The sequence below is a fragment of the Lithobates pipiens genome, unplaced genomic scaffold (assembly GCF_037356315.1).
Source record: "Lithobates pipiens isolate NorthernLeopardFrog02 unplaced genomic scaffold, aLitPip1_a1.2 Scaffold_3, whole genome shotgun sequence".
Taxonomy (NCBI): Eukaryota; Metazoa; Chordata; class Amphibia; order Anura; family Ranidae; genus Lithobates; species Lithobates pipiens.
The window spans coordinates 49,816,433-49,832,670 of record NW_027507790.1 but is presented as its reverse complement, the minus strand read 5'-3'; the positions used below and the strand labels follow the sequence as shown (position 1 = coordinate 49,832,670).

The window sequence follows — 16,238 nt, the reverse complement described above, 5'->3', positions numbered from 1 at the left end:
AGAAGGAAGAGCTGAGCCCAGCCCTGACAGACATGCTGTGCTACAGTTAATCACATCGTACAGGGTGTCAGGTACCATTTGATAACTGTGGGCCAATCACAGCTTTACAACACTAAGCAAGTAGTCATGAATTGAAACCATTTTTGACTGTACATTGTAATCATGTGATCGCTATGACCAATCATAGCAATCACATGATACCCCAGCCTCTCACAGTGACGGGTTTACCAGGCGCCGCGATCCGCTGTGTCCACCAGACACAATGGTAAAAGGATTGTACATCTCTGCACCCCAGGGGCGCACTAGTGCTCATATGCCAGGCGATGTACTGATACGGCTGTGCCGCACTCAGATCGCTGCTCTGACATCAGTCATGCCTTAATTCTTATTGTACAATCACCTTGAGGGGCTCCCTCACACGTGCTTTGCTCTCTGAAGAGCAATTGGTTCCCTCTTCCCAGAGCATTTGACAGGTGGTGAGGAAGCAATGTATCACCACCTGTTTTATTCTCTTTCACTTGAATGATCGGTGTTCCACACTGAGGTATAATTCCTACTCTGGGGTCCCCCACCTGTGCTATCTGCTCCTCCTCCCTTCTGAGCAACCACATAGGGGTATTTTAAGGCTGGCTGTGTACAGTGAAGTCAGTGACCCCCCCCCCCCCCCCCTTGCCTCTTTAAGGTCACTTACACTTCCACATCTTTTTTTGACCTTGTCTGATCTGGACCTTTTACCTTTACCCTTTGGGCAGTTTAAGTGGATGTAAACCCTGATTTATTAAATTTAACCTAGGCACATACTGTAGGTACTGTAAATATTTCCTAAAGTGCACCGTGCACAATTTGCTGTACACTGCGCCAATGATGTAATCAGTGCATTTGCTTTGAAAAAAAGACCGCTCGAGACGTTTTTTCAATAACAAGTGCCGTGATCAGCGGCTCCCGCATGGCCCCGGAAGGAAGAGGGGCAAACGTGGATGCCGTCTGCAGCGGGAATAGTGCAGGCTTCGTTTGCTGGTAAGTGTCACATAATGGGCTAGTATGCAATGCATACTAGTCCATTATGCTTTTACTTTACAGGTGAAAAAAAGGAAATAAAACCCATCAGGGTTTATTTCCTCTTTAAGTCTTCCTGTTATTTAGATTTTTCCAGCAGCCATGGCTTCCTTTCCTTAAGGTAAAGAGACCTTTGTCACCATAAAGATCATGCTATGAAATGACATGATCCAATGATGTGTTGGTTAAGCTGGCTGGGTGAGGAAGGGAGGTGGCCTGGTTCAACCATCACATCTCTGTTTCATAGGAATCATGTTATAGTAATAAACCTCAAAAGGTTTATTACTATACAACACCTGAGGTCCTGGCCGCTACTCTGTTTCAGATTGGCAGCGCTTCATGTCAGTGCAAGCTTGCTATTTCATACATGATGCTTTGAGGTACTGCTGCCATTATCGTTGGCTGGATTGGAGTTTTTTATGTGAGTGCTATAGACACCATTATAGGTGTGCGCACAGGGTGTGCCCGGTGTGCCTAGGCACACTCTAATCACCCTATGTGCATTAGCATTATCCAGGAGCAGCACCAGGTGGGTGGTTGAGGTTACCAATGGCCAATGTAAATGCCCCCATTATATTAAAATCTAGGTTAAACTTTAGGAACACATTACACCCGTATTTAGGGTGTATCGTAATATGCTCCCAATCAACTGGCTCCTACCACCAGAGCCCCCTTCCTGTGACAGCAGGTGGCGTTCACTACTCTAATGCAATAGGCTGCGCACACCTATGGGCACCATTGTTTTATATGTTTGGTTTTATGCTGGTTCACCAATAAATACTGCACCATGAGATTTTTTATTTTGTCATTGGTGACTTATTACTACAGATGGGATATGCTGAGCTGTTTTTACCATGATAAATAAAATTTCCTGGTTATGATCCATGCACTTGGATACACTCTGAAGGGGGTCCTGTGATTCAGATAGAGGTGATACATGCAGGTTAATGATGACTACATACCTCCGATGACCTGGATCTTATCGTATGCAATTTTTGCTGTTCTATTTATTAGACAGCAACTATATCTTGTTAGTGCGTTTTTCTGACCTTGGTAGAGGTCGCACTGGGTGATTGAAGTACACTAGAGGAGGAAGATCACCTGTATCACTTGATACTTCTTCATAAGAACTATTCTGTTTGTTCCCTTTGAATGGTTTCAATGTTGGACTCACTATTATAACACTTCAGGTGTTTATTGATATTGTGCTGAGCGCTGCAATTTTTCTTGGTCATTGTTGTCACAATGTTTTGTATAACTACACTAATTGCAAACAGTTATATACCATTAAGCGCTGACACAATTTTTTTATTTTTTTCACTAGTCATCAATTTGGCTTTGGGTGCATTGTAAGTAAGAGAAACCGGCAGTGAAGCCTTCGGACTTCGCAGTCGGGTTTCCTAGGGCGTTTGTGCAAGTCACGTTGCAATTTCTGAATGGTCCCGCCATCTTCTGCGACCTGTGTGTGTCCCAGAACGCAGCGGGGTGGGCGGGAAGAGGAGGAGCCAGAAATGCTCAGAGATTGCCACAGTGATCTTACTTGGAAGTGGGAGCCAAAAGCAGGTATCCACCCCCCCCCCCCAAAAGTGGCAAATGTGGCAGTGAAGGGTGCGAACAAGCAGAGCTTCCCCTTTTTGGTGGAGCTCCGCTTTAACCTTATGATTTATCGTCTTTTTAGCAGATTTCCAAACTTTTCTTTCAATTTTTTGGCTCAAATACATAACAACCGATTTTCAATTTGTGCCCATTAACTGGACGAAAAATGGACAAACTGTCCAAATGACAGGTTTTCAAATGATTTTCTGCCTAGTGTATGGGCACCATTAGTCTCAGCATTGCAGACAAGCATTTGCAGAATCAGTCAGCAATGGCAGCCTGCATGGTTCTTCCACGAAAAATGTTCCCTGAAGGAGGAACTACAGTAAAACCTTGGATTGCGAGCTTAATTCGTTCCGGAAACATGCTTGTAATCCAAAGCACTTGTATATCAAACCAAATTACCCCATAAGAAATAATGGAAACTCAGATGATTCCTTCCACAACCATTTATTCATAAATCCTTCTGTTTATAGTCCATATAAAAAGATGATAGCGATGTGATAGATTGTGTAACCGTAAAATGTCCATCCACAAATGACAGTCTCCACAAGGGCATTAGAAGCAAAAGCCAGCAAGAGCTACAGTGTATAAAAGAGAAGAGAGGCGCCTCTAAGTGTAGCAATATGGTTACATTTAATGAATGTACAACATTTAGCAACTCACATGGTTGATGATTAAAAGAGGCACATCTAAGTATGCAGGCAGCTTGGGAAAAGCTGTCTGCAGTGGTGACTGGGAAGACTACCCTGCAGTAGAGCGATCCGAAAGCGAGGCTTGAACTGCTTGTGGAAGGGACAATATCAATGGTGGTAAGGAGGATGGTCAATGTGCACATGTTTACCCTGAATGCCTGTACTTAGATGTGCCTGTTGCAATCATCAACCATGTGAGTTTCTAAACATTGTACCTTCATTAAATTTAACCATATTGCTACACTTAGAGGCGCCTCTCTTCTCTTTTATACTCAGTTGTGACATGACACTACTTGTATATCAAGTCATCGCTTGTATATCAAGTCAAAATGTATTAAAATATTTTGCTCCTCTTGCAAAACGCTCTCAAACCAAGGTTTTACTGTAAAGGCAAAACATTATTTTTTTTTAGGCTAGAGCCAGAGAGTAGACTTTGCTCAACAGTATCTTTTTACTGCTATACATCCTGCGCTTACCATCATAGCAGGCTTTTTTCCAGTCACCCTTCACACCATGCTCTGTTTATATACTTTTTAACTCTGTCTCTCTGTCCTCTATGGCTGCATTGCAGATGTTTCCCCTTGGGGGTCTGTGATGGCCGCGTGTTCTTTTCTTGGTGGTTGACGTCGGTTGGATTTTTCCGCGGGTTCACTCTGATATTCGTGGTTCAGTTTGAACATCCCCTGAAGAAGCATTTCAGCGAAACATGTCGGGCTAATGTGCAACACTACATATCTCTGTTTTTAACTTTGAATTTATTAAAATTGTCAAAGCATAATTTCTTTCTTTTTGAACTACAATTTTGTCAGTATCTTTGCACTGTCAAAATCCCTTATCCTTTTCTATTCCCATATATATGTATATATATATATATATATATATATATATATATATATATATATATATATATATATATATATTTTTTTTTTATATATATTTTAGATATGTGTCCCATTGCGGAGATTTCCCTTCACTTCCTGTCACATCGCCAAACAGGAAGTGAGAGGAAATGCCTGCAAAATTAGGGGAACCCGCAGAGCCCCATTGGAAGATTTCCTCTCTATAACTTTTCTGGGGAAAACTCAAAATTTGGGATTTTCTTTTACTTTTGTTTTCAGTGATAAACGCTTTCATTGATAATATTATAAAATTAAAAATGACTGCGCTGTCTGAATAAATCACCAAATTAGCAGTGATAGGAATCCAAAGCAATAAATGAATAGCACACACACTGCTGCAACTCCAATGTGAGATACACACAAAAATATCAATAAATACAAAGCTGCGCTGTGTGATAAATAGATAAAATAACGAGATCTTGCCGTGAATAATAACAGCTTCAAGATTCTTACAAAACCTATGTGCCAAATGCTGATAGTAAATAACTATATTCAAGTATCCATTTGAATGCCCCCTAATTACAATGATTGAGATGATGGAGGAAATATATTCAAAAAAATAATCCACACTGTAGTGTTTGAAAATGAAGGAAAGGATCAACAATTAAGTGACACTTTTAACCAAAGTTCGTAAAAGAAAAGTCCTTATTCACTGATCACAGGTGACTTGAAACTTTATACACCCAGGAATAGTGATGGTTGTGATAGAAAGACTCCTCCACCTGGGAAATAACTGCCGCTTACCAGATGGATTGATCTCTTTTTTTAAGGAGATCAAATGCGCCTGTGGCTATGTAACCCAGCCAGGGTCTCTCTCCCACCAACAGGACTGCCCCGCTCATCCACTCCTGGTATTGCTGATAAGCTTGCGGTTAGCGGTTCCCCACATTAAAAATAAGAACTTCCATAGTTCATACTTCCAGTATGTTTAATAAAATAGAAATAAAAGAATTGCACTTACACATTTAAAATAGAGAATATCGCTTGTATTATATATCGAGCCAGCTGGTACTCGATACACTGCCCGGTCCTTCCGGAACCTCGCGTTCGTTGGTGGTGACGCCAGCATGCCGCTCCTCCCTACGCCGTTTCGTCGCAGATGACGTCGTACAGTGATAATGGTGAATGCTTTCATTGGTGAACGCTTTCAATGATAATGGTGAATGATTTCATTGGTAAACGCTTTCATTGATAATGGTGAATGATTTCATTGGTAAACGCTTTCATTGATAATGGTGAATGATTTCATTGGTGAACGCTTTCATTGATAATGGTGAACGCTTTCATTGGTGAATGCTTTCATTGATAATAGTGAATGCTTTCATTGGTGCACGCTTTTATTGATAATGGTGACCGCTTTTGTTTATAATGGTGAACGCTTTCATTGAACGCTTTCATTGATAATGGTGAACGCTTTCATTGATAATGGTGATCGCTTGCAATGATAATGGTGAACACTTTCATTGATAATGGTAAACATTTTCGTTGATAATGGTGAACGCTTTCATTGATAATGGTGAACGATTTCTTTGATAATGGTGAACGCTTTCATTGATAATGGTGAACGCTTTAGTTGATAATGGTGAACGCTTTAGTTGATAATGGTGAACGCTTTCATTGATAATGGTGAGCACTTGCAATGATAATGGTGAAAGTTTTCATTGATAATGATGAACGCTTTCATTGGTGAACGCTTTCATTGATAATGGTGAACGCTTTCATTGGTGAATGCTTTCATTGATAATGGTGAATGCTTTCATTGGTGAAAGCTTTCATTGATAATGGTGACCGATTTTGTTGATAATGGTGAACGCTTTCATTGAACGCTTTCATTGATAATGGTGAACGCTTTCATTGATAATGGTAAACGTTTTAGTTGATAATGGTGAATGCTTTCATTAATAATGGTAAACGATTTCTTTGATAATGGTGAACTCTTTCATTGATAATGGTGAACGCTTTAGTTGATAATGGTGAACCCTTTCATTGATAATGGTGAGCACTTGCAATGATAATGGTGAAAGTTTTCATTGATAATGATGAACGCTTTCATTGGTGAACGCTTTCATTGATAATGGTGAACGCTTTCATTGATGAACGCGTTCATTGATAATGGTGAATGCTTTCATTGATAACGATGAATACTTTCATTGATAATGATGAACGCTTTCAATGATAATGATGAACGCTTTCAATGATAATGGTGAACGCTTTCATTGATAATGATGAACGCTTCCAATGATAATGGTGAACGCTTTCAATGATAATGGTGAATGCTTTCAATGATAATGGTGAACGCTTTCATTGATAATGCTGAATGCTTTCATTGGTGAACGCTTTCAATGATAATGGTGAACGCTTTCATTGATAATGGTGAACGCTTTCAATGATAATGGTGAACACTTTCAATGATAATGGTGAACGCTTTCATTGATAATGCTGAATGCTTTCATTGGTGAACGCTTTCAATGATAATGGTGAACGCTTTCATTGATAATGGTGAACGCTTTCAATGATAATGGTGAACACTTTCAATGATAATGGTGAACGCTTTCATTGATAATGATGAACACTTCCAATGATAATGGTGAACGCTTTCATTGATAATGATGAACACTTCCAATGATAATGGTGAACGCTTTCAATAATGGTTGAAAACGCTTTCATTGATAATGGTGAATGCTTTCATTGGTGAACGCTTTCATTAATAATGGTGAATGCTTTCATTGGTGAACGCTTTCATTAATAATGGTGAATGTTTTCATTGGTGAACGCTTTCATTAATAATGGTGAACGGGGCAAATAGAGAAGGTGGCTCTCCTTATGAGGGACACAGACAGCAATAAAAACTGACAGGGGGTCTAATCTCTCTGCACTCAATCCAAAACGAAGAAAACAAGTTTTGCCTCTAGTCACACTTGAAGGTCCATCTGTGCTTCCACTCCTTAAGACCTAAAAGCATTTGGTGACGTTGTGTCCTTGTACAGAGCAGCGCAGTATTGTGTGTGTGTGTGTGTGTGTGATGAGAGTGTGCCCCTGGCATGTCACAGTACAGTACACAGGCTGCGCTGTCCAGCACTGAGGCGCTTCCTCCGCACGGTGCGCTCTGCACAAGGAACGCCTCGCACCAGGTCCGTGTTTCCAGCAGGACGGATTTAAACCTTACATCCCGCGGGCTTCCGGTCTTGGTGCGGGCGCTGGAGCGGGATGGAGCGGCGCTGAGTGGTGGCTCCGAGGCGGGGGAGAAGCCTGCACAGAGCTCTGTGTGGGGGAAGAACACAGCCCCGCGGCTCAATGGGCGGCCGGAGGTGACACCCTGTTCGGGGCACACCGCGGGACAATGAAGCTCCTGAAACCCTCCTGGGTTAATCACAATGGTGAGGGGAGGAGCGGGCGGGAGAGGGGTAGAGTGTGGGGCCCCAAGGGGCCCCTGAAGTTGGTGGGGGAGAAATCGCAGCGCTGGTAATGCTCATTGATTGCAATCTGGAGTGAGAGAGTTCCTGCAGCTTTAATTGCTACCTGTACAGAGGGGAGTATGGGGGGATTTCACTTCTAGTTGCTCCCATTCACTTCTCTTTGTTCTTTCTCTAGTGTTAGAGCAGAAAAAGCTAATATGGAGCCCAATGCAACATCTGTCACCTGAGCATCTTCGTGACACCATATTCCCCCAGGGGACACCATTGAGGGAGGGATGCATGCACCTGCAGGACATGATGCAACGCTGTCAGTGCAGATCTGTGTAGCCAACAACACTTGTCACTTTACAGCGGACCTTTACTCTTATGGAAGCACTTTGCATCATTACATGCCTCCCCTCCACTCCTAATCTAAAAAGTCAATGTTTGTGTTTACTTTTTTTTTTTTTCTAATTTCTCACATTCTTATGAGATGTACTCACATCGGATATCTCAGGAAGCATCGCTTCCTCACTGTGGCAGGATCAGGGCAAACCTGATGATGTATCATCAGGATTCCGGCTGCAAGAATCCAGAGGAGACAGGCGGCTGCTGATGATGTAAGAAAGAAGATGGCGGCGTGTGAGCTGCGTGTAGATTGCAGCAGAACGGCACTGGCTTGGGAGTATGTTTATATTGCATAACCCCAGTGACAAAGGCAAGGACCCATTCTCACTCAGCATTTTTCACACTTTTTTTTTTTTTTTTGCAGCAGCAGCATTTGCATGGGTGTTAATGAATGTTTCAGGTTTGACTTTTTTTTAAAGCTGGCCATACATTATACACATTTCTTATTCAATTTCCTTTAGATTTACCTTCAACTTAAAGCGGAGTTCTGCCCCTTTAAAAATGTAAAAGTCAACAGCTACACATACTGTAGCTGCTGACCTTTAACACTAGGACAATTTCCTGTCCTGGAATCCAGTGATGTCGGCACCGCAGCTGATGTTACCATCGATGACTGGTTGGGTGGTGCTGCTGCCATTGTGGATAAGGGAACCTGGTAGTATAGCCTTTCGGCTTCACGTCTGGGTCCCTATTGCACATTTGTGAAGTGTGCTGCACTCTCACTGGCCCGGCTGAATGGGACGGAGGGGGACCGAGCTGCTGACGTAATTCACCATGGCCGATCTCCTGGAAGTGGAGACAGGGTACCTGTAAAATAAAAACAGGTATCCGCTCCCCCCTCCTCCCCAAAGGGTGCCAAATGTAGCACCGGAAGGGGGGGAGGAATCCGAAAAGTCAAAGTTCCACTTTTGGGTGGAATTTTGCTTTTAAAGAGGTTGTAAACTTCCATGGGGAAGTTATATCTATAGGTAAGCCTAGCGTAAGTTACTGTAAATATCTCCTAAACGTGCGCAGTTTAGGATATGTTTACTGCGCGATGATGTCTTCGGTACGTGCACTCTGAAGGAACGGCCGCTTGTGCCGTTTCTTCAGGCGAGTATGCCGTGATCGGTGGTTCCTTTGTGCGTGCATGCACGCTAGTGACATCACGCAGCTCCAGCCAGTCACCGAGCCGGAATCTGTGGCCCCAGAAGGAAGAGGGGTGAAGATAGATGCGGCCTGCAGCGGGGACGACGCAAGCTTCGTTTGCAGATAAGTGTCACATAATGTGCTAGTATATGATGCATACTAGCACATTATGCTTTTACTTTTCCAGGGATGAAGTAAGGAAGAAAAACCCACCAGGGTTTACTTCCTCTTTAAGTAGTGCAAGGGCCTGCCTGATTGCATACAAATTGAAGGTGTTTAGGTTTGACCTTCTATTATATTGTTTCAGTAAATCTAAAAGAAAAATATATGAGACAATTGTGTAATGTGTGGCCAGCCTTATGCCTGGCACACAATACCAGTTAGTTTTTTTCAACCCAGCGGGTTGAACAAAAATAAACTGATGCACTCGGGAAAGCTGTTAGGGGAAAAAACCTGCATTATGTGCATTCCTCTTGGATTCTATTGGGGCTAAAAATCGCTATTCTGCCCCAAAGAAGCTCATGTACTTTTATTTGAATGACAAGCTTCAAGCGACACTATGCTCAGGTGTGAACAGGCGCTTTGAAGAGCTTTTAATGTAGCTACAATTCTCACTTCAAATTGCTCAGGTGTAAATGGGGGCCCAAGAGGGAATCTAAAGAAATGCATAGGAGTGTAGTGCCTCTTTAGGATGCAAATGAGCATTTGTGTTCTGCTTTTTTTTTTATTCCTTATGAATTTGGGTCATTTATTTTTTGTACAGTGCTGTAATTTTTTAGGTTTTGGTGACATGTTATGTGTAAGGATGAGCTCAGGTGTGTTCACAAACTGCACGTGCAGAACCTGCCAGGAAGTTGGCACTGCGGAGTGCTAATCACAAGCAGTGAGACGTTGTCCCGATGCGCAGCTGCAGAGATTGGGAAATGTCTCACTACCTGTGATTAGCGCTGTGCAGTGCAGACTTCCTGGCAGGCTCTGCACATGCGGTTTGCGAACACTCCTGAGCTCATCCATATGTGTATAGCAAATGTTCTATCAACCTTAGCAGCCATTTAAATATTCAAATCTATTACAGACAAAGACAGAACCCAGACATTTCACTGCCCATCTGTGATTTCCTTCTAGTGCCTGTATTGCAGTGAGCAGTGACTAGCCCAACTCTATACACCAGGGATATGCAATTAGCGGACCTCCAGCTGTTGCAGAACTACAACTCCCATGTGGCATGGCAAGACTCTGGCAGCCACAAGCATCAAACCCAGAGGCATGATGGGACTTGTAGTTTTGCAACAGCTTGAGGTCCACTAATTGCATATCTCTGCTATACACCTATACACATTTATATTAGCATCTGCTCACTGCAGTACAGGTGCTCAGAGGGAAAAATCGGATCTAAACGCTTCCTTGCCTGAGCCAGCTAGTTTAGAAGGTAACATTGCTGCATCTGAGGTCTGTGTTTGCGTACAATTGTGATGGAAAGAAGCAGGGTGGGGGAAATCCGTACAAGGTTTTTAGAATGAAAAAATACCTGTACTTTAATACAGTAAACATTTATAATTGGGCTTTTGCATTGCCTATTTATTTACTACTTAAATATTTAAATGTTTAGAAATCGCTTTTAGCTTGTTTTTGTTTTTATCTTAGGGAAGCCAATCTTTTCAGTGGACATTCACCCTGATGGCACAAAGTTCGCTACTGGAGGACAAGGTGTGTGAAAAACATTTGTATAATGTGTTGAGGATACTTTGAATATTTCCACATTTTCTATAGTAATGCAAGTCAGTTATTCCTATATTTTTCTCAAGTACCGCTGGCAGTCAACAACAACTTAAAGCAGAAATATGCTAAGCTTCAATCCAATGATGCGGCTTCCTGGAGCTCCCCTCAGATATGTCAGTGCCAGGTTTCCGAGTATCCATCGCCTGGCCTGGCCGCTTTCATTGGCCGGGCCAAAATAACGTTAATACAAAGTGGGAATTCAGTTAGCTTCAGCATTGCCAAATTTCTACAGTAAGCTGCACAGGGACAGACAGGTGGGTAACTTTAAAGCAGAGTTCCAGCCTGGTTAAATATAAATTAAGTCGGCAGCTACAAATACTGTAGCTGCTGACTTTTAATTTAAGGACACTTGCCTGTCCAAGAGGCCCATGATGCCAGCACCTGAATACAACCCGTCCATTGACTCCGGGTGCAGGTACCGGCATCCTTACTAAGGGAAACGAAGTGAAGCCTTGCAGCTTCACAGCCTGTTTCCCACTGTGCGAGTCAAGTGGCGCATTCTGAATGGTCCCATTGTCTTATGGGACACGTAGGTCCCAGAAGGCGACCAGGAGGAGGAGGACAAAAAAAGAAAAAGGCGGAAGTGATGTAAGTTGCTGCAGCCTTGCGGGACAGAAGTTCCAAAGAAAAAAGGAGGTCTGCAAACAATAAAAAAGGCTCAAAAACGGGGGGGTGGAGGGTTTGGCTTTCTAACGAGCTAAATTTTTTTCCTGGAACTCTTCTTTAATACAGAAGAGACAAAGCAGGTCTATTCTGCATTTAAAAGGCCTACCTGTTCACCCATTTACATTTTTTACATAAAGTTCCACTTTAATATAAAAAAAAAAACAGTAGAGGAAGAATCTCTGTTAAAATATCCAAAGGGGCAAGCATGAAAATGTTTCTCGTGCGATAACAGAGCGAATGATTTTAATGTAATTAGTATGGTATCTGTACAGAAAAAATTGTGTGACCAAGACCAGGCATGCTCTGAAATTAAAGAATACATTACATCACTTCTGATGTTGTATTCTATCCTACGAGAATTTCTGTAACTTCAGTTACCTATTGGTTTTCGATATGAGACTAGCACGCCAAAAAAAAAAAAAAAAAAAAGATGATCATTCATCAGATATTCTTATCGTGTGTCTGAGGCTTAAGACATGTTTGTTGTTTTCAGTAAAAAATTGGTGCTATTACCTTCCCGTCTCCCAAAAAAAACACACACTGTACATTTTGTAAAGCAGAACGCGTGCTTTACAAATGCGCATTGGGCTTTGCTTGCTTTTGGACTCTGAAGCAAGTGGAGCGTTGTTCAAATGAAGGATATTTTGAAAATGAGAGCCTGGTCACATATCCTGTCAGAAGTGTGACTGGCCTCTCCTCCTATCCGAGTTTTTTTTTTTGCAGTTTTCAGCATTGGGAACCTAATGAGACACTGGAAACTTAAAATTTCAGTTTATATTTTATGAATGAGTTGTGAATTGTAGGTCATAGTGTGGAGTAACATTGTGGATTATGTATAAATAATCCCTTTTATATCCTGAATTTATCTTGGATGGTTAAATGTTGCCCAACCAAAGTTTTGCTGTTTTAGTAAGCATGTCACAGTTCAGGATTTTAATGTTGTCTTTCTAGGGCAAGACTCTGGAAAAGTTGTCATATGGAATATGCCACCCGTTGTTAAGGAGGAAGATGAAAAGAACAAAAGTATTCCCAAGATGTTGTGCCAGATGGATAACCACCTAGGTACCAAGTCACATCACTAAAGGTTGCATTAAGTTTAACAACTTTGCTTTAGGTTGCAGAAAACTTAAAAATTGTTCCAAGTTCTCCAGAGTTTTTTTTGGGGGGGGGGGGGGGGGGTTGGCATTTGAACAGCAGATAAGCATGTATTTATACATGCATAAAGAAATTGGATTGAGCTTTGCATATTTTCTTTCAGCTTGTGTGAACTGTGTGCGATGGTCTAACAATGGAGCATATTTAGCATCTGGAGGAGATGACAAGCTTATCATGGTGTGGAAGAAATCTGGGTGAGCAGAGCACTGTTTGTTTTTATTTTATTTTTTTATTTTTAATTATAGACCAGTTGGGGGGAAAAAAATCAGTCCCCTTTAGGACATTTGTTAAATTTTGAATCTTCACTCTAATTCCTGTACCTTCCATATATTTTTGGTTTTCAAGCTGCCCTATTTCTGGCCTGAGCTCAGTATAGATAAGAGAAATCAATCCAGCACCCAGGTGCTGTTAGGTTTATTTGAAAATAATCTAAAAGTTATTTTTTTCATTGATGGGCAATTCAGATGATTGCATTTTAGTAATGTGTGAAGCATAGTGTGGTAGGCTGGTAGTGCACTGCAATGAGCTGAAAACCTATGAATCTAAGTGCTGCTCGTTGGGATGCCTTTTATATTGAATGGCACTGCAGTGCACTTGGTGTTGTGTATTACAAACAATTGGTAAGCTTCATTGAAAAAATGAGTGCATGTCTGTTAAAATATGCACTGCGTTCTGTTGTCAGTCAATTCAAAGCAAATGGCTGCCTTAATGTATTGTGCATGTACAATGCGTGAGATAGTTTTTCCCCTCCTTCCTCAGCCCAGGGGGATGTCTGTTATCAGACCTGAAGTTTGGCAGTTAAAATGTAGGCCTCCATGATGTCTTAAGAGCCTGACCCTCAGCTGCCATTTCTTCTTCTCTGACAGAGAATACAGAAATCACTGTGAGATAAGGCTACACTTTTAGGTAACCACACCTAGTGGAGATTCAGATTTTTACAAATGCTAAATGAACAGGTTATTTTATTGTATCTGTACTCTGCCTGTAGACAAGACAAATTTAACTTCACCACCTATTGGTTCCCTTTAGGGATATTGCATGTAAATTAATTGCATAGCATAGTTTCTACAAACAATATGATATGTAATCAGATAATAAGAGGGAAATATGTTGAAGCTGGCCTTTTAACCTCTTTACGACTGCTTAAACGCATGTGCAGTGGCAAAAGTGTGGCCTTTAACGCCCACAAACACACATGTATCGCTGTTTGTTTTATCACAAAGACCAAGCTATCAAAAACAGCTCTTGGTCTAGACTAAAGATGGGTAGCCAGTGGGACTCGATTCTGATCGTGTGACCATTGTGGCAGTGGTCACACGATTGCCCATTCTTGCCACCCCCCCTGCCCCAGGTGTTCAGAACAGTTTAACGTAGGGTTGCACCGATACCGGTATTTGCATGAGTACTTGTACTCGTGCAAATGATCCGATACCTGGGCAGTCGGGGATGATCACTGCAGCGGTGGGGGGAGATAAAAGCACCAATCTCCTTGTATAGATTTCAATAAAGCAGCTGACAGGCGCTTCTCCTTTTCTCCTTCCCATGGCTTTCAGCTGCTTTCTTGAAATCTATACAGGGAGATTGATGCTTGTAACTGCCCCCCCCCCCCCCCCCCCCCCCCCCCCCCATTGTAAAAAAATATACTACTGACACAGTCCACGCCTCATCAGTGCTGCATATTAGTGCCACTGTCACATGACATTAAAAAAAGTTTAAAGTGATGCCGGGGCAGAAAGAAAGGGTTAAAGTGGATCAGTTTTATGAATGTTAACTGTACTGTACCATTTATTTATATCTTAGGTATATTGGACCCAGTACGGTTTTTGGCTCTAGTAGCAAACTTGCGAATGTAGAGCAGTGGCGCTGTCTCACCATTCTGAGGAATCATTCTGGGGGTAAGTGTGTTGTGAATATAAAGTATTTTTAAACAAAATGCTGATATTCTTGTGTGTATATATTTTTTCACTAACTACATTGTGAACATGTTTCTCAGATGTAATGGATGTGGCTTGGTCTCCTCATGATGCCTGGTTAGCTTCTTGTAGTGTGGATAATACGGTAGTTATATGGAATGCACTGAAGTTTCCAGGTAAGTGAGGAAAGATTCTCCTTCCCTGAAGATAATAGGGTTCTTATCAGCTCTTTCAGATGACAGACTAGCACATCCTCCAGAGCTACTTGCATATGCGTGTGTCTGTACCCTGGAGCTGTGTGCAGGCAGCCCATAGAAGTGCTTGCTGTACTGTTGCATTTTAATTTCTATTGTGGGATTTGGTATTTTGACCTATAGTATTCTAGCCGCAGTATTTTAGTACGAGCTCTATGTGTATTTTTATTTTATTTTATATGTTCAGCGCTGGTTGATTAGTCTTTGAGCCCATAGAAGTGGCTGCGCATGCAGCATCGGCACAGACGCAATCGCACCTTAAAGTTCGTCATACGGGCAGGAGTGGGTGCACACACATGAACACAGAGCCTCTGTTTTTGGATCTGTGCACCAGCTCCTGTCCGCATGTCAAACTTTGAGGTGCAATTGTTTGTGCGCATCCACTTCTATGGTCTGGATGCACACGCATCTGCCAGCAGCTCTGCTTGGAGGACAGTACTAATCTGCCATCTGACTGAGCCGTAAAGGATAGTAATGCGATTTTCTTTTGTAATCTAGAGATTATTGCCACATTGAGAGGCCACTCAGGACTGGTGAAGGGACTTACTTGGGATCCTGTAGGAAAGTACATAGCTTCTCAAGCTGATGACCACAGCCTGAAGGTCTGGCGAACCATGGACTGGCAGCTAGAAACCAGTATCACCAAACCATTTGATGAGGTACAAGTCATTTAGTGGGACGAGCATACATGACCTTAATGGCTGGACAAAAATTACACCGCTGTTTTAATTGCAAGAAATATTTTTTCCCTTTCTTTTTCCCATGGAGTGCAAGAAAGTTACTCGTTTTTTATTAGTCAAATAACCTATTGTATGCTACTGTAACAGCAGTGGTTGAACCCAGCATCTAACTAACTCTTGGCACTCCAAACCTTTCTCACAGTGTGGAGGGACCACCCACGTCTTGCGTCTTAGTTGGTCCCCTGATGGACATTACCTGGTATCAGCTCATGCAATGAACAACTCTGGGCCAACAGCCCAGATTATTGAGCGTGATGGTTGGAAAACCAACATGGACTTTGTGGGACATCGAAAAGCAGTCACTGTTGTGGTAAGAAAAACTATACTTTTACATGGAGAACTTTTTATTTTTTTTTCTTCTGCCTGCTACGCTAACTGAGTTTTTACTGACGGGCAATTATACTTTCTATTAAATATGTTCTATTGCATACTAATGAATTGTCTTTTGGCTGAATAGGTCAACGTATTGATTTCTTATATGAAAAGTTTATACAGTATTGCTGTTGCCCATAGCAGCTTGTAACAGTCCCCCTGTCTTTTTCTAGTTCAGGTTT

General features: G+C 42.0%; 1 protein-coding gene across 2 annotated transcripts in view; it reads left to right on the top strand.

The window, feature by feature from the left end:
* The first annotated feature begins 7,409 nt into the window (after nucleotides 1-7,409).
* The window catches only part of HIRA (histone cell cycle regulator), a 65,098-nt gene continuing 56,269 nt past the window's right edge, over nucleotides 7,410-16,238 (top strand). For both annotated transcript variants that reach the window (XM_077461647.1, XM_077461646.1), the window contains exons 1-8: nucleotides 7,410-7,623; nucleotides 10,822-10,884; nucleotides 12,574-12,684; nucleotides 12,881-12,971; nucleotides 14,578-14,672; nucleotides 14,771-14,866; nucleotides 15,443-15,603; nucleotides 15,827-15,994. In XM_077461647.1, the coding sequence (XP_077317773.1) occupies nucleotides 7,587-7,623; nucleotides 10,822-10,884; nucleotides 12,574-12,684; nucleotides 12,881-12,971; nucleotides 14,578-14,672; nucleotides 14,771-14,866; nucleotides 15,443-15,603; nucleotides 15,827-15,994 (822 nt within the window). In that variant the 5' untranslated portion in view covers nucleotides 7,410-7,586. The remainder of the gene's footprint in view (nucleotides 7,624-10,821; nucleotides 10,885-12,573; nucleotides 12,685-12,880; nucleotides 12,972-14,577; nucleotides 14,673-14,770; nucleotides 14,867-15,442; nucleotides 15,604-15,826; nucleotides 15,995-16,238) is intronic.